This window comes from Octopus bimaculoides, chromosome 7 (genome assembly GCF_046866305.1).
Source record: "Octopus bimaculoides isolate indiv1 chromosome 7, ASM4686630v1, whole genome shotgun sequence".
Classification (NCBI taxonomy): domain Eukaryota; kingdom Metazoa; phylum Mollusca; class Cephalopoda; order Octopoda; family Octopodidae; genus Octopus; species Octopus bimaculoides.
The window spans coordinates 28,393,917-28,419,749 of NC_142934.1; the positions used below are offsets into that span (position 1 = coordinate 28,393,917).

Sequence of the window (25,833 nt, forward strand, 5' to 3'; positions counted from 1 at the left end):
TAAACAGACAGATTTTTTTTTGTTTTATATAATCAATATTGATTTCATTGATTAAATACGTAGCCATCATGTTCTTCTGAAACTGAACATTATGGACTGCACTTGCAGAAAACACATAACAATGCAAACCAAAAAAATATAAAAAAATACTGAAACTAAAACCAAGTTTGCCTGGCTACTTCAGTGAATCATAGCTGCACCTAGAAACCTAGAAACATGGGTTTTCGGGTTCTAGATTGTGATGTATGCCATCTCCTGCTACTTGGGAGACCAATTATTGGGAGTTTGGATTAAAAAGAAGAGGAGAGGGGGGGGGGGGGCGAATGGAGATGGAAATAAAAGAGTGGTTAAGAGAGAGAGAGAGTTACAGAATGATAAAGAGTGCCTGTATGTATACAAGAAAGTAGAAAGTCATTCTTGCATCAGACTCTAGTTACAGTATTTATTTCAGTGTGGGTATGTTTGTATATGCAAGTTGCTATCATCATTCAGTCAGCATCCACTTTCCCATGCTTGCATAGGTCTGATGGAGTTTACTGAAGCATTTTTTTTTTGACTGGATGCCTTTCCTGTTGCCAACCCTCACCTATTTCCAAGTAAGGTAATATTTCCCCATAGTCAGGTACGTTCTCACAGAATATTGGAATTAAACGACACCACTTGTATGAGAGTGGCCCTCATTTATAATTGTCACACAGTGTCAAGACAAGGTAACACAAACATGCACACACACATACAAAATGCATGCACACTCACTAACACACACATACATCCAAAATACACGCACACACATACACATGATAGGCTTCTTTCAGCTTTTTCCTACCAAATCCATTCACAAGGCTACGACTGCTTGTTGGCCCATGGTACTACACAGTGGGACTGATCCAGAAATCATGTGGTGTGGAAGGAAACATCTTAACCACACAGATATGAGTGTATGATCTATGTTTGTATGCATACATGTGCGTATATGTGTGTGTGTGCATGTATGTGTTACCTTTTTAATTATTTGAATATCTATATTAATGGAGCTGGTTTTTAATGAAACTAAGCTCATTTTGTTGGAATTTAGATTACAACAATGATTACATGTTGAATCTTAATAGTCTTCTATATTTTAAACTCTTCTGCTTACATATTGTATTTTCAAAGTGTGTGTTAGCTGGTTACTTTGCCTGAAAATCTCAGCTTTTTGAGTTTATCAATAATGCTGTTAGTAACGTATCCAGTCGCACTAATAATAATGGATACAAATCTAAATCTGAGTAGAACTACATTTTGAAGCAGTTTTGATGATTTCTCTGCCTCAAAGAACTATATCAGGTCTGTTATGTTTGTGTATGTCAGAGGTTTTAATGAATATACCCCACCAATATTCCTTGTATTGGTGCTTATTCATGTAGTCATTAATAGAGGCTTTTCTTTATCCCAAGTCATGTTTTCTATAAATGGCTTGATATATTGTTTATATATGATGTAGCATTGGAAAATTATACCTTAATGACATTTTTGACCAGCATTTTTTATCATCACATCTTAGCATCTTCCACAGAAAGGTTACAAAATTAACATTTTTGATTGCATCTTGGAGAATTAAGTACTTTACTGTCTCTTTTGTTGAATAGACATTTTTGTTGCTATTTTCAGCTCTTATATTGCATCATCATCATCATCATAATTGTTTTAAAGTCTACTTTTCCATGCTTGCATGGGTCATACAGAACTAGTGGAGGAAGATTTTGTATAGTTAGATGTCCTTCCTGTGACCAACCTTCACTTGCTAATCTCCATTTCTGTCACTGTGCATCTCTTTCCCTACGCTCTCCTACCATGCACATCATCTCTCTATTTTCTGATCTATCTACAGGTTTATTATAATGTTGCTCTCCACCTTTCCTATACTTCCACTTGTCACCTCCTTCCAGAGCCACCCTCATTACTTTCATCTTCTCACACTCTTGCTGATATTTACCTCCAGCTCTAACCATCCGTCACTCTCACACTCTTATGAACTTACCTGTCCACCCACCCTTCTCAGTGTCTGTTCCTCTTTTCTCTTATACCCATCTTGTATCTTGAGAGTTTGTGCTGACACCTTGTCACCATCACCTTTATCTTCTTTGTAGCTATTCCCACTCTTATATAATGAAGGGTAGCCGTGTATCTATAGCAAGACACTAGTGCCTGTTCCTCTATCATACTTAAATCTCTCAAAACCTAGCATAAAGCCATCTCCTTCTTTACTATAACCCCCACTAAATCACAATATCTTTTCTTTGTCTTGCAAGTTACTTGTGCTAGTGTCATGAAAAAAAACACCTAGTACACTGAAAAGTGGTTGGCATTAGAAAGGGCAACAAACCATAGAAACCATGCCAGAAATCAAATTTATGAGTTGTGGTTCCCAACCCACTTGATAATGATGATGATGATGATCGTTATTCCTGAATATATTATTATTATTACGATTGCGCTGGTATGGACATGTGGTGAGAATGGAGGAGGATAGCTGCGTGAAAAAGTGCCACACCCTAACAGTTGAGGGAACCCGTGGAAGAGGTAGGCCCAGGAAGACCTGGGCTGAGGTGGTGAGGCAAGACCTTCGTACATTGGGCCTCACCGAGGCGATGACTACTGACCGAGACCTTTGGAAATGTGCTGTGCGTGAGAAGACCCGGCAAGCCAAGTAAGATCGTTGCCAGTGCCCCTGGACTGGTTCTTGTGCGGGTGGCACATGAGATGCACCATTTTGAGCGTGGCCGTTGCCAGTACCGCCTGACTGGCTCCTGTAGGATTTTCGAGCGAGATCGTTGCCAGCGCCCCTGGACTGGCTTGTGCGGGTGGCACATAAAAGACACCATTTCGAGCGTGGCCATTTTCGTGCGGGTGACACGTAAAAGCACCCACTACACTCTCTGAGTGGTTGGCGTTAGGAAGGGCATCCAGCTGTAGAAACTCTGCCAAATCAGACTGGAGCCTGGTGTTGCCATCCGGTTTCACCAGTCCTCAGTCAAATCGTCCAACCCATGCTAGCATGGAAAGCGGACGTTAAACGATGATGATGATGATGATGATGATTATTATTATTATTATTATTATTATTATTATTATTGGCTTAGTGGTTAGGGTGTTGTGTTCACGATCGCGAAATCGTGGTTTCAGTTCTAAGACTGTGTGGTGTGTTGTGTTCTTGAGCAAAGTGCTTCATCTTGTGTTGCTCTGTGATCACTTCAGCACCTTACATATGGTACACTGTGCACTTGTTCAAGCAATGTCAGTTTGATGGAGGAAGTGAGATAATGTACAGCACATACATTTGATCACTATAAAAAAGCATTTGTGCAGGTTGTTCAGTAAAAGCTGAACACTCATATGTTGTCTTCAACGAGAAAGTCTGTCATTGTTATTTAATAATGTTTGATTTGACTCCATGCATATGTCAGCTGTGTATATCAGTAGTATGAATATGTGTATGTATGTGTGTGTGAATACATGTACGTTAGTGCCTACTGTATATGTGTATGTGTTTAGAATGAATGTATGTATGAATGTGTGCATGTTTGTCTGGAAGAACATGAATGCATGCATGTATTTTTATCTAGGGAGTTGGATCGTTTGACAGGAGTTGGCCAGCTTGGGCACTGTCCAGACTCCAGTTGTCTGTTTGAATATGGTTTCTGTAGCTGGATGACCTTCCTAACATATGCTTTTGATATTTGTGTGTTTGAGCATGATGAGGGTATGCGAGTGTGGTTGCAAGAGCATTGCTGGGTGGGGGAGTGGGATTGGATTGAGGTTTGGTAGTGTTAGTGGGAAGAAAGAAAGCGAGGAAAAGCATACATATGTAGCTGTGTGTGTGCATGTGCACACCTATGAATATGGAGATGAGTGTAGGAGGTTACAGGAGATGCATAAGATTGGGAGGTCAGCCTGTGGTCTGCACAGGCATTGGTTGTTAGGAACCCTGCCCTTGGTTGTGGGGCAGCCAATGTTAAGGTGGTGTAGCTGGATTGTTGGCAGCCAGTGGTTTGAAGTTCACCAGGAGGGTATACCTCTGATGGCAGCAAGAAGATAGTTTGTATTTCCTGTTGCTAGATACTGCAGGTTGGTGGAGAATATACAGTCTTACACAGAGACAGAGTTGGCAATTGTGGGTGTTCAGTGTATAAGATGGGGTCCTGCCGATGGTGGTCTATTCAATGTTGGGGGTTTCATTCCAGAGGAAATGAGACAAAGAGGCAGAATTCTCTTTATCCCAGCATCTAAGGGAATGAATGTGCTGCATGTACCTTCCCTTGAAGTCATTGGCCATCATACCTGTGTAGTGCCTTGTAGTGCCGTTGGATAGTGTGAGGTTGGCTCTGTACATTATGGCTGTTCAGAGGCAGGACCTTCTTAGAGGGCAGCTGGTAGGGTTTCCGAAATTACAGGTTGGGTTTGGAGGTTTTGTGAGTGCATGTTTGCATCTATTGTAACTTGCAATGTTAGAAGTGATATTGTCTAAACAGGAGTAGCTCTCCTTGACATTAATGTGGGTTGAAAAGCTCATAGTACTTATGGCCCCTGGGGAAATGCTTCTTAATCAACAACTGGAAGTTCCTAGCTATGTTGGTGGAAACTTCTTGGGTAAATGGTTGGGTTGGACTAGATTATCTTTCTCTTTCTGGTCCTCTTCAAGTGTAAGGGTGGAGGTTGGGTGGGGGTCCTCTTTATGTGCTAACTTCTTGGAAAATCTGCTCTTTGCTAATGTGTCATTGCAGTTGGGGTGAAGGCTTTTGAAGATCTCCCACTTGGCTAAAAGCTTAGATATTCTTCTGCTAATGCCTGAAACTGGGGTCAAATTGCAGTGGGTGGCGGGGGGAGGTGGTGATTTGAGCTTCTGTGGATTACAGTTTCCTAATTAGGTTTCCTGTAAGGGTAGTACTTGTCTGTTTTCAGGTTTAGGGTTATGTCTAGGGAGTTGACCAAGATCAAGTTGGCCATAACTGTTATAGACAGGCCAAATTCTTTGGATATTTTTATCAGGTCCTTCCTAAACTTGTCCATGATGTGGCCATTCATATGGCTTGAGATTGCCAGTCTGTTGTCGCTGTTTAGGGCTGTGTGGGTGTGTACATTTCTTGAGGGTATTCAAAATAAATAACCTGACGAGATCTCTGTAGGAAACCGACGAAACTTTAAGTTGCATGAAGCTGAATCAAACTGTTTTAAATAATAACATATGTAACTCCTAGGGTAGTCATCTGGCAGAATTGTTAGCATGCTGGGCAAAATGTTTAGTGGCAGTTCATTTGTCTTTATGTTCTGAGTTCAAATTCCACCGAGGTTGACTTTACCTTTCATCCTCTCAGGATTGATAAAATAAGTGACAGTTGAACAATGGGGCTGATGTAATCAACTTAGCCCCTACTCCAGAATTGCTTGCCTTGTTTCAAAATTTGAAACTAATATATGTATCTCTTACAAAATATGTTCAATACCTCTTTTTCATTTGTTCACTCACCTATGTGTGTGTGTATGTATACATATGTATGTACATACATACATTCATTCATTCATTCATTCATTCAGTCATTGTATTTGCTTAGAAAGAAATTTGAAGTGATTAAAGTATAATGGATAAGGAATAATTCTAATATTATAAATGTTGAAAAGGGATAACAGAGTGAGTATCAATCATGCATTTATACTATAAATGATTATAATCATTATAGTGAAACCCAGTACTATAAACATGGCATATTTGTTTTCTTTAGTTCTTTTGTCATTAATGACAAAGATGACTAATTTTTTTTGTTCTTTATATTTCAACATCTATGAACAAACTAATATCTGACTTGGATTTTCATTTGTATTACAGGTTCATTGTGAAATGGAGTTTCTGGGACATACACAGAAAGCTAGGTATATGTTTGGCTCTGGTAAAAATTCCAATGGCTCCAGTGCCCTGCCAACAATTGCACGTCAGAATTCAACTTTAAGGGTGCAGGATTTCTATCCGAATCCACGATATTTTCAGCGTTCATTAACACAAATTCCCTGGCAACAACAGCAGAATGCATGCAGCCTACCCCAGAAAGCTGAAAGCACACTGTCTATGAATAAGAAGGCAATGTTTTCTTTTGGAAATACCAACTTGAATTCCTTCAAACCTGCTCCTGTCCTTCAATCACCTCCCATATCTCTCTATACAAGTTACACCCCAAATGAATGGGAACGCTTTAACCAAAATAATTATTTTACATCTGATTATCTTCGAAGTGGTGCAGAAAAACTGAGGCTTGATACTGCAAGAATGTGTAAGGAAGCTGATGAGAAAACACAACGTACTCAGTCAAATAGTGGTAAAAGATTAGGAGAACGCATCTCTGACATAGTCTTCTGGAAAAACGAGCTTCTTCATGAAATTAGCGACATCGCTTCTTCTACATCAGAACTGAAAAATGCAAAGCGAATAATTGAAAAAACTCTGGTAGAAACGGAAAACCCACTGAATTTGGTGCGAGAATGTCTTTACATCAGAGCTCAGAAACGGGGCATTGAAATGGTCCGTGATGATCCTGAAAAGAATTTGGTCAAAGTAAGTAATCTTCTGGAATATTTATAATGTCAAATTATTGCAGGCACAGGCATAGCTTCCTTCCTTCCTGTGTGGCACCTTGAGCATGTGTCTCCTATTATAGTCCTAGGCTGACCAAAACCTTGTGAGTGGATTTAGTAAATGACAGACAGCACTGGTATTGCCCATGACTATGATTTCACTCGGTTCAATAGGTCTTCACATGCACAGCATATCACCTCATGATTGAAAGGTGCTTTTAATGGGCCAGTTACATGACACTGGCATCAGCCACGACTACAATCTCACTTGGCTTGATGTCACTGCCTCCATGAGACTCAACGCATGAATGGTGCTTTTTTCGTGCATGGCATATCTCCAAAGGTCTCAGTCGCTTGTCATTGCCTCTGTGAGGTTCAACATTTGAAGATCGTGCTTCACCACCGTTAGAGTGCGACACTTCTTCACACAGCTGTCATCTTCCATACGCATTACATGACCATACCAACACAGTCATCTCTCTTGTGCACAACATCTGATGCTTCTTATGTCCATCTTTTCTCTCAGGATGGTTACATTCTGTCATGTATGCACACTGACATTACACATCCAGCAGAGCATATTAGCTTCATTTCTGACAAGCCTATGCATGTCATCAGCAGTCACAGCCTATGTTTCACTACCATGTAGCATGGCTGTTTGCACACAGGCATCATACAGTCTGCCTTTCACTCTGAGCATGAGGCTCTTTGTTACCAACAGAGGTAGGAGCTCTTTGAACTTTGCTCAGCCTATTCTTATTCTAGCAGCTATGCTCTCAGAGCATCCACCCCTGCTACTGACTTGGTCACCTAGGTAACAGAAGCTATTGTCTACTTCTATTTTCTTTTTTCCCTGGCATGTGATGGAATCTATTTTCTGTATGTTTTTGGTGTTTATTGTACCTGTGCACTTTCCACGCACTAAAACTATCTTTCCTGTTAATCTTCCTCTGATATTGCTGCACCTCTTATGTGTCCATAGCTTACACCAGGTACATTTTATGGAGTTTCTACCTACACTTTTTCTACAGATCGAGCAGGGCCATCTATCTGAAAGGATTTGTGATTTGTCCACCTTCCTACTTACTAAGACTTTGGTTTTTTTCTAGGTTAACTCTAATGCCCTTTGATTCTAGACCTTGCTTCCATACCTGTAACTTTTTCTCTAGTTCTGGTAGTGATTCAACTATAAGAGCAAGGTCATCAGCATAGAGGAGCTCCTAAGGGCAGCCTGTCTTGAATTCCTCTGTTATCACCTGAAAGGCTATGATGAACAAGAGGGGCTGAGGACTGATCCTTGGTGAACCCTACTTGTACCCTGAATTCTTTGCAAAACTCATTGCCAACCCTCACCTTACTGACAGCATCCCTGTACATAGCTTCTACAGCTCTCACCAACCACTTATGTATCCCTAGATCCAGATAAGGGATTGGGGGGACCCTGTCAAAGGCTTTCTCCATGTCAACAAAAGCCAAATACAGAGGTTTATCTTTAACTAGGTATTTCTCCTGCAGCTGTCTTACCAGAAATATAGCATCAGGGGTGCTTGTCCCTGGCACAAACCCAAACTGCATCTCATCTAAACTAACTCTCTCCCTAATTAGTTGGCTATGACCCTCTCCGCAACCTTCATCACTTGATCCAACTGTTCATTTATTTATATGTGATTGTGTGTATCCCTTATCTTGACATGTGATGCTTGTAAATGAGCATCACTATCATGCAAGCAATATTGTTTGTTTTCAGTTGTCAATGAAAAACATGTCTGGCCAAAGGAAATTTTACCTTACCTGGAAACAGATGAGAGGGTTGGCAGCAGGAAGGATATCTGGCTGTAGAAAATCTGCTTCAACAAATTTTGTCAGACCCATGCAAGTATGGTAAATGGGTGTTCAATGATGATGAAAATAATGATTTTGATTATAACATCTGTGTTGAATCTTTGGCCAGTAGTTTAATATGCAACCATGACACTCCTGTTCTGTTTAAATATGGTCAACTATTTAACTCTTGCTAGCTCAGCTCACCTAGATATAAATAATTGCCATGGACAAATATAAAGTTCATTTTACAGAAACCAAAATACGAATTGCTAATGTTAAAAATGAATAATGCTCATTAAAATATTTTTATACTGACTAACTGTTTAATAAAATGGCAGATAAAATAACATTTGTTTCTTTTTTGTTGTTACTGAAATAACAGGAGGTGGAAACCATTAAAATATGTCAGGACAAACTGCGAGGGATGATAGAAAAGGTAACAATACAATTAAGGTTAGTAAATTTATTAATGGGAATTGATCTTGTCTTGATTCCATGACAAAAAGCAAAGAAAAGGTTTAAGAATTTCTGCAAGTGGATTGGGGGAACTGGCTTTTAAAAGCTGATATTTATCTTCACTTTTATGGCAAGAAGTCAGATGATGAGAAACAAATTTTCCATTGGCAGAATGCCAACGTTCTCTGATAATGTTGCACCTATTCTTGAGAACAAGTGAATTGAAGTAACTTGCATCACCTTTGAACTCTCAGTGTCTGAGCAAGTTATCTAACACCTTAGCTGTTTAACTGATTTACTTCTACAGTGGTTTCTGTGTAGATGTCAAAAGGTTATGGAATGGGATAACAAAGATTCATCTCTCATATGGTTATTGTTGCAAAACCCAAAGTAGTTAAGAACTGGTTGAAAGGATCCTTGTGATGATGACGCTGATACTGCCAACTTCTGACAAACTAATTGCAGAGACTTTCTTGTTAACAACTAAACATTTTCCTTGATCTCTCCCCATCTCCAGTAAAAAAAATAGCTTAAACTTTGTGTTACTGGGAGAATGATGAAAGAGAATTGGTCAGTGTTATAAGCACATCTCTGACATTGCAGACCGCCTTTTATTGATGTGGAAGCAGATGTGGAAGATGAAGTTACTGTAGTTGCTTGCTGTTCTTGTTATTATAGACAGTAGAGTAGCTGAATCATTAGAGAACAGGACTAATTGGCTATCAGAATTTTGTTATGCTTCTCTAATTTCTAAGTTCAAATCCTACCAAGATCAACAATGCTTTCAATATTGCTAGACTCAATAAAATAAGTAATGGCAGTGTAAGTGAAGTAAGTGGGTCTTGTGTTAATTTTGACATGAGGTTTTCAACTTCTCACTGAATTATAGTGTAAGTTATGGCTGTGTGCTTTAAGAAGTTTACTTCCCAATTATATGTGCTCAGGTTCAATCCCACTGCATGGCATTTTGAATAAGTGTTTTCTGCTATAGCTCTGGACCAGGTGAAAGCCTAGTGAATGGATTTGGTGGATGGAAACTGAAAGAAACCCATTATATAATGTGTGTATGTGTGTGCGTGCATATATGAGCATGTTTCTGTCTCCTTGCAACAGTTATAAGCAAGTTTCCCCATCATACAACCTGTGGCTTTTGTTTCCAATCTACTATAAAAACAAGTCTGGTTATGGGGAAATATTATATTGCAAACTTATTAACTACTCATCTCTGTTTACTATGAATAATTTGCTTGTGCTGACTAGCATATTATTTGAAGTACAGGTATAGCTGTGTGGTTAAGAAGTTTGCTTCCTAATCACATGGTTTTGGGTTCAGTCCCACTGCATGGTACTTTGGACAAGTTTTTTTCTAAAATCCTGGTCTGATCAAAGCCTTGCAAGTGGATTTACTTGGTAGAAACTAAAAAAATCCCATTGTGTATGTGTGTGTGTTTGTCTGTTTCCTTCCTTGTCTGGATATTCCATGATGGTTGTAAATGAATGTCAGTCATACAAGTGAAAACATGTCTAGCTATGGGGAAATATATTGATTAACTTGAAACTGGGTGAGGGTTGATGACAAGATAAGCATTTGACCAAAGAGAATCTGCTTCAATGAATTCTGCCTGATCTATGAGAGCATAGAAAAGTGAATGTTAAAACAGTGATGATGGTACTAACTTAACTATGACCCTTATTTACAGATATGTGGCTTGGCTTTGTACGAATGTAAGAACTTATTAATATTATTGTTCTTGTACATGTCCACTTCCTTGGCTACGCATCAAGCCCATGAAACACTTTTCAAGAACCAGGGGTCTCTTTTTACTTTACCCATCAGTGAACTACATATCATGTGATGTCATGTTGTTCTTTTTCTAGTGAGTGCTTATCTTTGTTTCCACAAAGATACACAGCGAACAGATTAAACAATGATATTGACATACTAAAAATAAATGAGTCTTCACATCTTTCTTATTTCATACATTTTCAGCTTTTCAAAGCTGAAAATTAATCAAGTTTCTTTTTTAGAATTCCTTGTAATTATTATGCAAATCTTTTGAGTTTACCTTGTTTAGCTGGCTACATAAAACTTGAAGTCACTCACTTTCATTTCATCCAAACATTTTATTTTACCCCTTCTCATAATGTCTTCTCACCTATTTCTCTCATTTAGTTGGACATTGTGTCCATTTCCTTGCTTGTCTATATCTCTTTCTTTTCTATCTGACTTTATATCTCTCCTTTCTTAATCAGATTATGCATTGCAATGAATAACATTTTCCTGAAATACTGAATCTGACTCTTATTTACCCATTTTGTTTTTATTTGATTCCTTTTTTTTTTCTCTCTCTCTTTTGTTTTTTCTTTTCCTTTGTCACTTCAGTCAAAACAATGCAGCTCAACTTGAACTTGAGAAGGACAGTGGAAATAAAGTTGTCGCACAAAACCTTGATGAAAATGCTTTCCAGCTTCGTAACCTGTCAACTGACATATCATATCAAAGCGGTGTTGAAAAGATTAACATCACGTGAGTGATAAAACGAAAGAAATAATAATAATAAATAAATAAAATGAGGTAGTTTTGGTGAAGCATTGTGTGGTATAACTTTAAAGAATGTTGTTGTGTAAGGCCAGAACAATGTGAGAAGGTACAAAATAAACTACAACAGGAAAAGAAAACAAAACAAAGTTGCAGTTCTAGCTTGTTTTTCTACATTTCGTGGTGAAGACCCTTTCTTCAGGACATTTGGTAAAAGTGGTAGTTGGAAAAAGTTGTTGCTCACACATCTGAGCAATGACTTTTTCCAACTACCACTTTTACCAAATGTCCTGAAGAAAGGGTCTTCACCACGAAATGTAGAAAAACAAGGTAAAACTGCAACTTTGTTTTGTTTTTTCCTCTTGTAGTTTATTTTGTACCTTCTCACATTGTTCTGGCCTTACACAACAAACTTCTTTAAATAATAATACTACTAATAATAATACTTTCAAATTTTGGTGGAGGGGGTCAAGTCGATTACATCAACCCTAGTACTCAACTGGTACTTATTTTATTGACCCCAGAAGGATGAAAGGCAAAGTTGACCTTAATGGAATTAGAACTCAGAATGTAAAGATAAGCAAAATGCTACCAAGCATTTTGCCTGGCATGCTAATGACTCTGCCAGCTCACTACCTAATAATAATGGCTCCTTCTAATTTTGAGGGAAGGGGCAACAACCCCACTACTTGGCTGTTACTTTATTTTGTCAACCCTGAAAAGATGAAAGGTAAAGTTGACCTTGGTAGTATTTGAACTATGGAGCCAGAAGAAATGATGCAAGGCATTTTGTCTGATGCATTAATAATTCTGCTGGCTTAATGCCTTAATAATAATAATAATAATAATAATAATTTAGATATGTTTCAATCAAAATTGTCCCAAGCCATGTTTAACTTAATAGTACCACCTGATAGGTTCTGTTAAGTCGTGTTAAAGTCAAGTTTTGTGGTATCCTAGCCCATTCAAGTGGGGAACAGTTGATTGAAACGTATCCAGGTATAGGTGGTTTGTCTGTATTCCTTGAAGAAATTTGTCCAGATAGCATTTGAAGGTTATGGGATTTTTTTCTTCTTTGATTTGTTTTGGTATAATACTTCATATAGCAGAACTGGTAAAGTAATTGTGTTGGTAGTCTAATTTCTGTAGAGAGCATATGACACAGGATCACTTTCTTGGATGATTGCTTTTAGTTATGTATGCATGTACCCAGCCACCGCTTCTTTATTGATAATAGGAGTTCAGGACCAGTTGTCTGGGAAGTTCTTTATGTTGATGACCTAGCCCTCATAGCTGAATTACATAAAAAGAATTATAAAAAGAATTTTCTAAGTATGAAAGCGGGGTCTAACTTAGCTTAGGTAAAGCTTTTGTTTTACTTAACAAGGAAGAATGCAAAACTATATTGTCATCTGGTATGCAGTCATTATTAATTTGCTGAAAAGAAGTTAATAGGAGTTCTATAGTGTGTATATAATATAAACTATATGTGCTCAATGGATGCAGTGGCATCATAAACAGCTTGACAGAAAAGGGCTTTGTATATTGCAAATGCACAGAAATAGCAATTAAAAATAGACATGATGTGAATTCTTTTAACTGCCCAGAAGTCTCAGTAAAGATAGTTTACAGCTACTGTTACTTAGGTAACATAATCAGCAGTAGAAGTGAGTAGTGTGAAAGTATAGTAGCCTGAGTCTGAGGTGGAAAAAAAAATGATGGGAACTATTACCTCTGTTTCCAACAGAAATTCTCTTTCTGAATAAAGAGCAGATTGTATTATGTCAACCACTTTGGTAAGTTTGTCTCCACTGAAAGCTTGCCTGTAAAAGTTGACAACATACCTCTAGTAGAAGGCTTGTTTCTATTTTTTTTTGTACCAGTATTTAACAGTTTCTGCACAAATCAAGCTCATTACACATAACATATTACAACACAATTACTTTTAATATTATCTCAAAAGTGAATCAAAGAAGAAAAAAACATCCCATTACTTCCAAACATTATCTGAACAAGTTTCTTCATGAGATACCAGACAAACCACTTACACCTGGATACATCTCAGTTAACAACAGCTCACTATTTAAACAGGTTATGGTACCACAGAATTTGACATAAATACGACTTAACAGATTCTATCTGGTGGTGCTGTTAAACTAAACATGGCCTGAGCCAATTTATATATATGCATATGAATATGCAAATAGGTGTATGTATGTGTGTGCTTACATACCTTTAATCAGAAACATATACCCATTCATGAATATATCATGAATATATATGCAGCTAGAGAAATGTATAGCATTACAAATACTGACAACTTGTATATTGCCATGAAGCAACATGTCATCAGATGTATTTCTGTGATTTGGCAGGACATCAGTGCCAAAAACATGGTGTATGTTTACCAATAATAATATCAAGCAATGTCAAGCAGAGCGTGCCGCTTCTAAACATCTGTGCAGTGAAATCAACACGTTGCTTCAAAAATGCTGCAGTGATATGTGGCAACAGTGGAATGTGACAAATCAAGCTTTGGCAGACCGAATTAGAGAATTGCTAACAACTAAGAATAAACTGCAAACACATTTATCAAAGGTAAGTCGTTGTAGTTGTAGTTGTGGTTGTTGTTTAGGTTAAGGTCAACCTTGATCAGCAAACCTAGTGATCAAATATAATCCAACTTTGACCATTCCGTTTGTTTTCAGATAGTCGTAGAGGACTACATCACATCTATTGATGGTGTGAGGCCTAATGATTGGGTAACTGAGGCCTCAATCATAAGTTCATGGATTCAACTCCTAGCCTGGGAGCCACACAGTCATTATGCACAGCACTTTATTTCATGTTGCTCCATTCCACTTAGTTGATTGAAATAAATATTAAGATCGATGGAGTGTTTGGTCAGTGTCAAGTTTATACAGCAAGAAAAAGAGTGTGTTCAGCACGGGCTGCTGTATTCTGCTTTAGCCCTTCAATATCTAATGTGTCCTTTCTTTTTTTGAGATAAAATCAGTAAGATTTAATCTCTACAATTAGAACTTTTGGTCGTAGCCAGTACCGCCTGACTGGCCTCCATGCCAGTGGCACGTAAAAGCACTCACTACACTCTCGGAGTGGTTGGCATTAGGAAGGGCATCTAGCTGTAGAAACTCTGCCAAATCAGATTGGAGCCTGGTGTACCGACCTGGTTAACCAGTCCTCAGTCAAATCGTCCAACCCATGCTAGCATGGAAAGCGGACATTAAACGATGATGATGATGTAGTTACTATCTAGAATAATACCTACATAAAAGGTTTGTAGGTATGCGGTACTTTGTTATGCAAATGCAATATACTATGAAGTATGCAAAATAGTCAATACCATGCCCTACTGCATCAGCAGTGCTTGTTACATTACTTTTTTAAAGTTGTTTCTACAGATATTCTATAGAAACTACAGCCAGCTCTGATTTTTGCTATAATGTTTTGTATCGAGAGGTCAGATGTAAACAAACAATGAGATTGGAGACAAAAGTTGGTAATGAGTGTATATGCCATACAATGTCTTGATATGAAACAGCAAAAATCAGCACTGGTTATAGTTTCTATAGAATATCTGTAGAAACAACCTTAAAAAATAATGCCTACATAGTCTACATTATATTAGAACTAGATATTAGAACTTTTGAATTTGATTTAAAATGGTTAGTTTGAGGCTCATGTGAAACCACCCAACTTCTGTCTGTGTCATTTCAAAAGCCCAATTGAAACATAAATGAATTTCTACTGAATTTAATTGTATTAACTCATGATTGCAATTTTAAAGTTATCACAGTTGAAGAAAATTAAATAATCGTTTTTTAAAGAAATTCTTTTATATGTGGATTATCCAGTCAATGGTATGTCATAAATACTATACAAGAATTGATGAAACTGTTGTGGTAAAGAAAGTTAGAGATATAATCCTATTAATTAATTTAAAGGATATATATATATATTACATGGAAAAATGCGAGCATGAAAAGTCATATTCTAGTAAAGAAAAGAATAAGAAATTTTTTACTTAAAATATTGCAGCAAAGAATGCCAGTTCTAATTTATCACTCTTTACAGTTCTCATCTTTTAAATTTATTGTACAAAACTGTTCAGCTAATTTGTAAGTTTATCTAATTAGTCACCTTTTTCTGTATTTAAGTTAGTAAATTAGCCAAACTCTACTTAAATAAGTATAATGTTATTTGTAAACTATAATAAAAGCATTTTTAATATTCAAATTTAATTTTAGCTGCAATATTTTAAGTAACAAGTTTCTTATTCTTTACTTTACTAGAAGTAATAGCTTGTCCTATACTTTTATAGGTGTAATAACTTGTCCTGTACTTTTCCAGGTTTATAATCTTAAGAATATGACTTTTCATGCTCACATTTTTCCATGTAATCCATGATTTTTTCTAGGCATTGTTATTATAAGATAATTAATAATGTGTCAATTAATAATTTAAGATTTTACCTTATAAGATACTGAAAGATAATATTTCAATTTTTCCATGTAAGTGATGATAATATTTCAATATTTTTTTTTGTGTTTAATTTAAATATATGTTGTAATTGAATTATTTGATATTACCCATCCACACCAAATAATGGCAGGAATTTTTACCATGTTGTTGGTTACACCATGGCTCACCAAAAGTTACAAAGAACAAGACCCCAAAACCATCAGTTACCAGGCTCATCTTAAGTAACCTAATTTTGCAATATTAGGTCACAGGAATTCATTCAACGAAAAAAAAATTTCCAAGGATTCTGGGACTGGGCGGGGGAACCCACACCTCATTTTTTCCGAACCAAAATAAGGGATTTGCAGCATATTAGGAGGTCAGGGTACTTGATTCCACTCAAAAAATCAAATTTTTTGTTTTTTTTTCTTAGTGTAAATCGTGCAGGTGTCAATATAGAAATTGACCATAATGTTATTGTTATTTAGCCTCAAATAAACCCTGATACTGCAAACGTATCATCAAAGACATTCTAGCCTTCAGCAAACTGTCTTTTTAGGGATAATCTAGGACATTACATACAATGGGTGTGTGATTTAGGTAGGGGGATACTGTGGGTGCTATTTTTAGCATATCGAGCGACCAGGTAGAGGCTCTTTCATTGGTTCAATTGCACGATGAGATTTTTTTACACATATATGTAATATGTATATATATCATCGGCAGAAGTTAGAGAGCAAGTCAAAAGCTGAGAGTTTTGTGTATTAGCACTTATCAAAGACGAATTTGTTCATTGTCACTCTGTAACTTCTGATGAAATCATTATCATCATCATCATCGTTTAACGTCCGCTTTCCATGCTAGCATGGGTTGGATGATTTGACTGAGGACTGGTGAACCAGATGGCTACACCAGGCTCCAATCTGATTTCGCAGAGTTTCTACAGCTGGATGCCCTTCCTAAGACCAAGCACTCTTTCATTTAAGCCTAAGAAAGGCATACTTTTAATTTAAAAGTTTATGTTAATTGAAGATGAATAGGTGCCTTACTGCCCCCCCCCCCCTTGAGGTCGCAGATATTTTGATGTAACTTTTTTCTACTGAACCAGATCTCAAACTATTTATGCTAAAGTGTAGCTGAGGAGATGTCCTCTGTAAAACTGTTAACAGTTTGCAATTTGGTTGAGAACTGAATTAGTGGTGAAGCTTGGAAGTTGTTGCAACTGACGAAATGGTGGACTTAAGAATATATTCAACCACGGTAGTGGTTGAATGATATATATGTATCCTTATTAGCCATTGCTGGCATGGTATCAGAAAATGAACTAAGGGACATAAATAACTAAGTAGTGATTGTTATCCACTTGGTATAATACCAACTTCCTCAGCTTTTCTAGTAACTGGAGGTCCGTATCAGTTTCCATTAGTTGCTAGGATATTACAAATGGTATGTGGAGGCGCAATGGCCTAGTGGTTAGGGCAGTGGACTCGTGGTCATAGGATCGCGGTTTCGATTCCCAGACCGGGCGTTGTGAGTGTTTATTGAGCAAAAACACCTAATGCTCCACGAGGCTCCGGCAGGGGGTGGTGGCGGCGAACCCTGCTGTACTCTTTCACCACAACTTTCTCTCACTCTTACTTCCCGTTTCTGTTGTACCTGTAATTCAAAAGGTCAGCCTTGTCACACTGTGTCACGCTGAATATCCCCGAGAACTACGTTAAGGGTACACGTGTCTGTGGAGTGCTCAGCCACTTGCACGTTAATTTCACGAGCAGGCTGTTCCGTTGATCGGATCAACTGGAACCCTCAGCGTCGTAAGCAACGGAGTGCCAACAACAACAACAAATAGTATATCAGTCTTTTATTAAATCATCAGTTAATTTATTATGTAAATTCTTAAAGGTACTGATTTATATTTGGAGGGTTTTTTTTTTTTTTTTTTAAAGTTTATGGTGGAACAAAATCAGAACAGGGTACAAACTTTCTTAGAAGTATATTTAATTAAACATGTGGTGGTGATAGGAAGTGAACTTAATTCAAGTAGGCTTTGAACTTAGAACCTAAAAAGATAGAAACTAAATACTGTTAGGTGTTTAACTTAGCCCAATTCTCCATATGTTGTACTATTTCTGCTATGCTGTTATTAAATAATGGTTTCCTTCTAGAAACTTCTACTTGCAGCCCAGTAGTCCTTGTTATTACCAAGTACCAGATAGTTAACTCTTTTACCATATTTCTATTGAAATACACTGCCTTTGTTTAAATTAATTTTGAAAATATTGAAGAATTTACTAAAATAAACTTGTCATTATTAAATAGGTGCTTGGCCCGTAAATTAACATGAAATTTTGATTGGTAATTTTAATTTAAATCACTTTTGAACAAGAAATTTGACTTATTGAATCAAAGCTGGTTTCAGGCAAGTTTGTATCAAAGGAGCTAAACAAGCCAATGAAGAATACTCTACATGATTTTTGAACCACTAAAAATAACAGCCTTAGATTACACCCTGCTATTTTAATAAAAGGAATGACATGTGGGATAATGCAAAACCTACATTATATTATATTTGAATAAATTATATATTACCTTATATTTGAATAACTTATATATTACATTATATTTGAATAAATTATATATTACATTATATTTGAATAAATTATATATTACCTTATATTTGAATAAATTATATATTACTGTTTAGTGCCAGGTCAGCACAGTTCAAGCAGACCTATGATCAAATGCGTTCCAATTGTGATCATCTTAATTTATTCAAATATAATGTAATATTCAAATATAATGTAATGCTATGACCTGTACAGCAGCAACTGGCTGTAGCTTATCTAAAGTATATTGACATAAGCAGAGTTTGAATACTGAAACTAAAAGGTTAGAGGTAAACACTATAAAGCATCTATCCCAGCCCTGTCATACCTTTTGTTGTATCCACTACACTGATATTGAACAAATAAGTAGGTTCTGAAACTTATTACATCATTTTTTTCCATAAGATACAATATTAATACAAGCTTTAACTAGAAATAATGATGATATTATTATATCTGTCTTTATTTCAACTGATTGCAGGTTATACAAGAAATATTTGACATGAATAAAAGTATTGAATATCTAAAGAAATCTATTCAAGCTAAACAAGCACCATTACAAGTTGCCCAGACACGGCTTGGTACTCGACTGTTACGACCGAATGTGGAGTCTTGTTGTGATCCAGCATATGTTTGGTAAGGTTGTCGTGTGCAGTTATGCAAGTATATATGTTCAGTCAAGTACACATACACTTATGTATGTATACATGTTCTGAGACACACATGTCATTATCATCCTCATCATCATCATTTTTACATGACCTAGTGGTTAGTATGTTGCACTCATGAATGCGAGATCATGGTTTCAATTCCTAGACCAGGTGGTGTGTTGTGGTTCTTGAGCAAAACACTTATCTCCAGTTGCTTTGCGATCACTTCGACACCTGATGCATGGTATATTGTGCACCGGTTCAGGCAACATCAATTTGATGGAGTGAGAGAACTAATGTACAACTCATACATTTGATCACTATAATGAAATCATTTGTGCAGGTCATTCATCAAAAGCTGAACACTCATACATCGTCTTCAATAGGAGAGTCCATTATTTTTACATCCTCTTTTCATGCTGACAGGGTTTGGATGTTTTGACAAGGTCCAGTGGGTTGGGGGACCATGTCTTGCTCCAGTGTCTCAGTTTTTACATGGTTTCTCTGGCTGGATACCTTTCCTAACAACAACCACTTCAAAGAGTATACTGTGCTTTTTCCATGGCACCAACAATAATAAGGTTGCTTTGTAACTCAAAAGACTAAAGATTCTTCTTGACTGAGAGGGAGAACAGGAGATAAGGTGGTTAGTTTACGTGAAGTGTTGAGAGATTAAAGTACAATTGAAGGAACAGGTTTATTATTGTGCAGGAGATTCACATCTCTCTCTCATTTTACATGGTTGAATAAGTGTAGCTGAAGTGTCTGAAACAAAACGTAAATATGGTGGTGAGGTGCCTGAACATACCCTGAAAGTAACATGTCTTAGGAAGAGAAAAGAGCTGGAGATAAGAGAATCAGGGAATGTGGGTAGGGTTGCAGGTGGTTAGATACATTTATAGGATGACTAGTGAATTTTGCACAGAGGTGAGGATGGTATCTATGGGTGAATGCAATAAGGATGAGGCATTGAATCTGACTGGGAACAGTATGTAGGAGAGGAGTAGTTACTGGCAGTACAGAGACGGTGATATAGTTTGATATTTAGTAACAGGTTCTATTTTAATTTTTTTTACAGCAGATAAAGTAGATAGGAGAGGGATGAGAGGTGGGGTTAGAAGTTGTGAGTGAAGGGTGATTGATGGTAATAATGAGGGATGGATGTTACTTGTATTTAAGAATTTTGATTTTCTTTTTCAAAGAAAGTATGTTCATTCTTATAAATTTAATTTGTGTTTTAATTTAAAAAACTAAATTTCCGTTTTTAGATGTTATTAGAAAACGTCACAAGAATTACCTTTTTGCAAACTTTTAGTGACCTAGGTACAAAATTGTGGCCTACAACTTAAAACCTATATCCAGACAGATATATATATATATAAGCAATGTTAATTCTCTATATGAAGTATTAACAGTAACTGCACGATAAAGTGTAGTATATTGCCACTTAAGTGTGGCTGACCCCCTAGGGGTGGATGTTACTGTTGCTTTTAGCCCCAGGAGGACATCTCCTCCAGCTGGCTTATCGACACACGACTGTGTCCTGTTTGCCAAGGGAAGTTATCCCTCTCACCACGATCTGCAGCACGAACGGATCCGGATTTCAGGGTTATTTCCCTTTGTCGGCGTTCGATAGCTGCTGACCTTGGTGAGAGAGACAAAAACCTGCGTGCAGTTACTGTTAATACTTCATTTAGAGAATTAACATTGTTTGTTTTCACCTTTTCGATATCAGTGAAGAATTTCACTGGAAAAGAAGATATAAGATTGCCAGGTTTTTGTCTCTCTCACCAAGGTCAGCAGCTATCGAACGCCGACGAAGGGAAATAACCCTGAAATCCGGATCCGTTCGTGCTGCAGATCGTGGTGAGAGGGATAACTTCCCTTGGCAAACAGGACACAGTCGTGTGTCGATAAGCCAGCTGGAGGAGATGTCCTCCTGGGGCTAAAAGCAACAGTAACATCCACCCCTAGGGGTCAGCCACACTTAAGTGGCAATATACTACACTTTATCGTGCAGTTACTGTTAATACTTCATTTAGAGAATTAACATTGCTTGTTTTCACCTTTTCGATATCAGTGAAGAATTTCACTGGAAAAGAAGATATAAGATTGCCAGGTTTTTGTCTCTCTCACCAAGGTCAGCAGCTATCGAACGCCGACAAAGGGAAATAACCCTGAAATCCGGATCCGTTCGTGTTGCAGATCGTGGTGAGAGGGATAACTTCCCTTGGCAAACAGGACACAGTCGTGTGTCGATAAGCCAGCTGGAGGAGATGTCCTCCTGGGGCTAAAAGCAACAGTAACATCCACCCCTAGGGGTCAGCCACACTTAAGTGGCAATATACTACACTTTATATATATATATATATATAATTTAATATCCACTTTTCCATGATTGCATGGTTCAGACAGAGTTTGTTGAAGCAGATTTTCTATTGCCAGATACCCTTCCTGTCATTAACCTTCAGCTGTTAACTCTTCTTATCGTTAACCCTCCAAGCAAGATATTATTTCCCCATGGCTGGACATGTTTTCACTGAAAATTAGACATGAAGGATACTATTTATGTGATGACGATACTTGTTTAGAAGTTATTGTACAATAGCAAACCAAGGAGACTCAGACACACATATATTATCATCATCGTTTGTTTTCCATGCTGGCATGGGTTGGATAGCTTGGCAGGAACTGGTAAGGCCAGAGGCTGTGCCAGTTTCCATAATCTGTTTTGGTTTGGTTTCTATGACTGGATTCCTTTCCTAATGCCAACCACTCTACAGAGTTTATTGAGTGCTTTTTATGTGGCATTATCACAAGTGCTTTTTAAGTGGCTGCAAAGCAGTGCCTTTTTGCATGGCATATATGGGATGAAAAAGCACTGAGTATGCACAATGAAGTAGTTAGCATTAGGAAGGTTATCCAGCTTAGAAATCATGCCAAAGCAGACACTGGAGCATGATGCAGTCCTTGGACCCATCAGTTCTTGTCAAATTGTTGTAAAGTGGGTTCCTCCCACTGGTGTGATGTGTAACTGCCATTGTACTGTAGTTGCTGTTTTACATGAGTAGCCACAGTAGTTACTAGTTATCAGATATCATATCTCTTCATTCTGGAATAGTAATAGATTAATTTCTTCTGTCTTACTATCGCTTATAGCTCCACAAGACTAGAACTGTTGACTCTCAACTCTTCCACTCTAGGACAACTGGCTACTGGTCTGTTTATACTGACTGTCTACCACTTTTTACTGGGAGGGGTATACATTTTCACTACACAACATCTCTCCTTTTAATTATTTTATTTAACAATCAATTTCTTTTACTCACTCCACATTTTTTAAAAAGTTTTTTATATAATCAATATCTTTTCTTCTTAGGGTCTATTTTTAGGAATTCATTATTCTTCCTTTTCCTTGTATGTGTGGTTTTGACTTCTTGTAATGGTGTTGGAACCTGAAAAGTGTCATTTAGCCAATCCATCAGTTTTTCTACTCTTGTTGCTTCCTTTTCTATGACTCTTTCCTTAAGCTGATTTCTGTCTCCTTTCCATTCCATTTCTGCTTCTTACACCATACATCATTCTTCCTATGTATGTTACAATTTCTCCTTCTTCTCAGTATTGCTTACCATTTTTGTACATTCTTATATATACCTTATCGCTAGTTTTAAAGAATTTTGGCATGTATTTTTTCTTCACTGGTAATAGTTTATCGAATATTGACTTCACTTTTCTGGCAAACATTAATCCTGCTGGTGAACTTCCTTCTGGCGCATTTGGATCGGAAATACCCTGTATACCCTTAAGAATTGTTGGATTGTGACCTCGTCCATGGCTTCCTTGCAACCTTGTTCATTAGCTTTCTTTAAAGTTCTCTTAAAAGTGTCCACAAACAGTTTGGCCCTTGCATTTGATCTAGGGTGATGTGGTGCTATAGTTTTATGTTCTAACGTGAACATCTCACAGAATCTTTTAAACTCACAGGATACAAACTGTGTTCTGTTATCAGAGACAATTATATCCAGTATCCCAAATCTTGTGAACAGCTCGTGTAAAAAGTTTATTACCATATACAAGGTCAGTCGTTTAAACCTCATGACCTCAGGCCATTTTGTGTAGCTATCCACTACTATTAAGTAATAATATCCATTTACTGGGCCTGCAAAATTGGAACCATGGTATTTTCACTTCCAGCTAAGGTTCACATTTTGTAGTAGGTAGTTTCTCTGCCAGCACACATCCTCTACAGCCTTTTACCAGGTTTTCAACTTCCTTGTCCATGCTTGGCCAGTATACGAAACTTTGCATCAGTGCGTGCTTTCATTCTAGAGATGCCTAGGCGTCCCACACGAACTCTTTTAGCATTTCCTTCTGTAATGTCTGTGGTATGACCACCCCCTGAGTGTACATTAGTACACCATCACATATAGAGTACACGCTCACATCTTGGTGGTTCTTTGCATTAGACCTTTATTTCCTTTTGTTGACTACAGTTTTCATTTTGTCTCATTAATAAATTTGTCATTTCTCGCATTTCTTTTTATTTCTTCCAAAGTTACTGGAAGTTCACGCATGATGTTCCACATGACTTCTTTTTGTTTCAGTTCATTTGATTGCTCTGTTTACATTATTACACAAAACGCTTATGGGTGTATTCCATAAATTAAATTTCTTCATACATTCAGTGCCAAATAAATTTTCCATGTGAATTAGTTTAAACTCTCCATGTGAGTGTTTTTTTTTCACTCTGCATAAATTTGTTTTTCCTTGTTGTCACTGTTGTAAAGTGGGTTTCTCCCACTGTGTGATGTATGACTGCAGTTGTATTGTAGTTGCTGTTTTATGCTAGTAGCCATAACAGTTACTCATCTTTGGATACCATTGTACCTCTTCATACCGGAATAGTAATACATTAACTTCTGTCTTACTATCACTGATAGCTCCACAAGACACCAACTACAACTGTTGACTCTCAACTCTTCAACTCTCAACCCTCTCTTGGCAACCAGCTACTGGTCTATTTATTATGGCTAACTCATACCACTTTTTACAGGGAGTGGTGTACAGTTTCACTATACAACACAAACCATCCAACCCATACCAGCATGGAACATGGACATTAAATTGTGTTGATACAAACATGCAAACATGACACATACACATATGATGGACTTCTTGTAGTTTCTATCTACCAAATCCACTCACAAGGCTTTGGTCAACATGCTGTGATAGCAAAAACACTTGCCCAAAGTACAACACTGTGGGATTAAACCTGAAATCACATGGTTTACAAGTGAATTCCTCAACCATACAGTCATGCCTGTGTCTTGAAACTGAGAGATAAAAGTTCAATACATACTTCCTCTCCTACAACATTAAACTCTTTATATCTCTAAGTATCTGTGTGCCTGTGTGCGTGCATGTGTGTATGTTTATTTAATGCTACAGGTATTCATTTATAATTTGCCAAGTATTTACTATATTTCTACAATTTAACATTGATATTTATGTTTGTATGTTCTTGTTTGTTGTCAGGTTGGTTGGAGAAGTGGGTGAGATAACAGAGACAGTGGAATGTCTTACCAAAAAATTACACCATGCTGAAAATGCTGTGCAAGATTTACATTTACTGAAGTCAAATCTAGAAGTGGACATTAACAATAAGTCTCATTCTTTGTTTATCGACCGAGAAAAGTGTTTGTCTTTGCGTAAGACATTTCCCATGACACCAATTTGCAGCATCTACACAACAACCAAACCAAATATTCCTATACATAGTTAGAATCTCAGACAGGTCATATTTATCAATGTTATATATTCTCCCTTTACACCCAATCTAGTATGTGCATATGTATATGTGTTTGTGTGTGTGTGCATGTGATGTATGTGTGTGTGTGTATATACAGTATACATACACAGTATACAACAGACACACATGCTTTTCCTTTAGAGTGAGTGTAAAGAGGGAACAATTACTGCTATTTTAAAGTTTGGTTGCCAAGTACTTGATAATATGAAGGATCTTCTGCCTTTAGTAGTTGGTGATGGTCATGGTAAGGAGGTTAGTTGTTGGTTACTTTTTCAGTTTAGTTGAGATTACTACTACAGTTGTTGCCAATATGGTTTTTGTACTATCATATCTTGCAGCACATGGGTTAGTATCTTATTATTGATAGATATCGTTTTAGGAAATGATTATTATTTGTGTCTACACTCAGGAACAACCCCTTGTTTTTGAAGGTCATTTAAAAGGATGTATAAGAATATATATATATATATATATATTTATATATATATATATTTATATATTTATATATATTTATATATTTATATATATTTATATATATTTATATATTTATATATATTTATATATTTATATATATTTATATATATTTATATATTTATATATATATATATTTATTTATATATATATTTATATATATATATATTTATATATATATTTATATATATATATATATCTTTTTATTATATATATTATATATTTATATATATCATTATATATATATATATATCTTTATATATATATTATATATATCTTTATATATATCTTTTATATATATATATATATATTATTAAATATATATATTATATATTTATTATATATTATATATTTATATATCTTTATCTTTATATATAATTTTATATATATATA

At 36.7% G+C, this 25,833-nt stretch overlaps 1 protein-coding gene across 2 annotated transcripts in view; it reads left to right on the plus strand.

The window, feature by feature from the left end:
* Positions 1-25,409, plus strand: part of LOC106881998 (tektin-3) — a 59,408-nt gene extending 33,999 nt beyond the window's left edge. For both annotated transcript variants that reach the window (XM_014932538.3, XM_014932535.2), the window contains exons 2-7: positions 5,864-6,583; positions 8,810-8,880; positions 11,267-11,410; positions 13,798-14,020; positions 18,992-19,146; positions 24,696-25,409. In XM_014932538.3, coding sequence (XP_014788024.1) covers positions 5,876-6,583; positions 8,810-8,880; positions 11,267-11,410; positions 13,798-14,020; positions 18,992-19,146; positions 24,696-24,942 — 1,548 coding nt within the window. In that variant the 5' untranslated portion in view covers positions 5,864-5,875 and the 3' untranslated portion in view covers positions 24,943-25,409. The remainder of the gene's footprint in view (positions 1-5,863; positions 6,584-8,809; positions 8,881-11,266; positions 11,411-13,797; positions 14,021-18,991; positions 19,147-24,695) is intronic.
* The last annotated feature ends 424 nt before the right edge of the window (positions 25,410-25,833 follow it).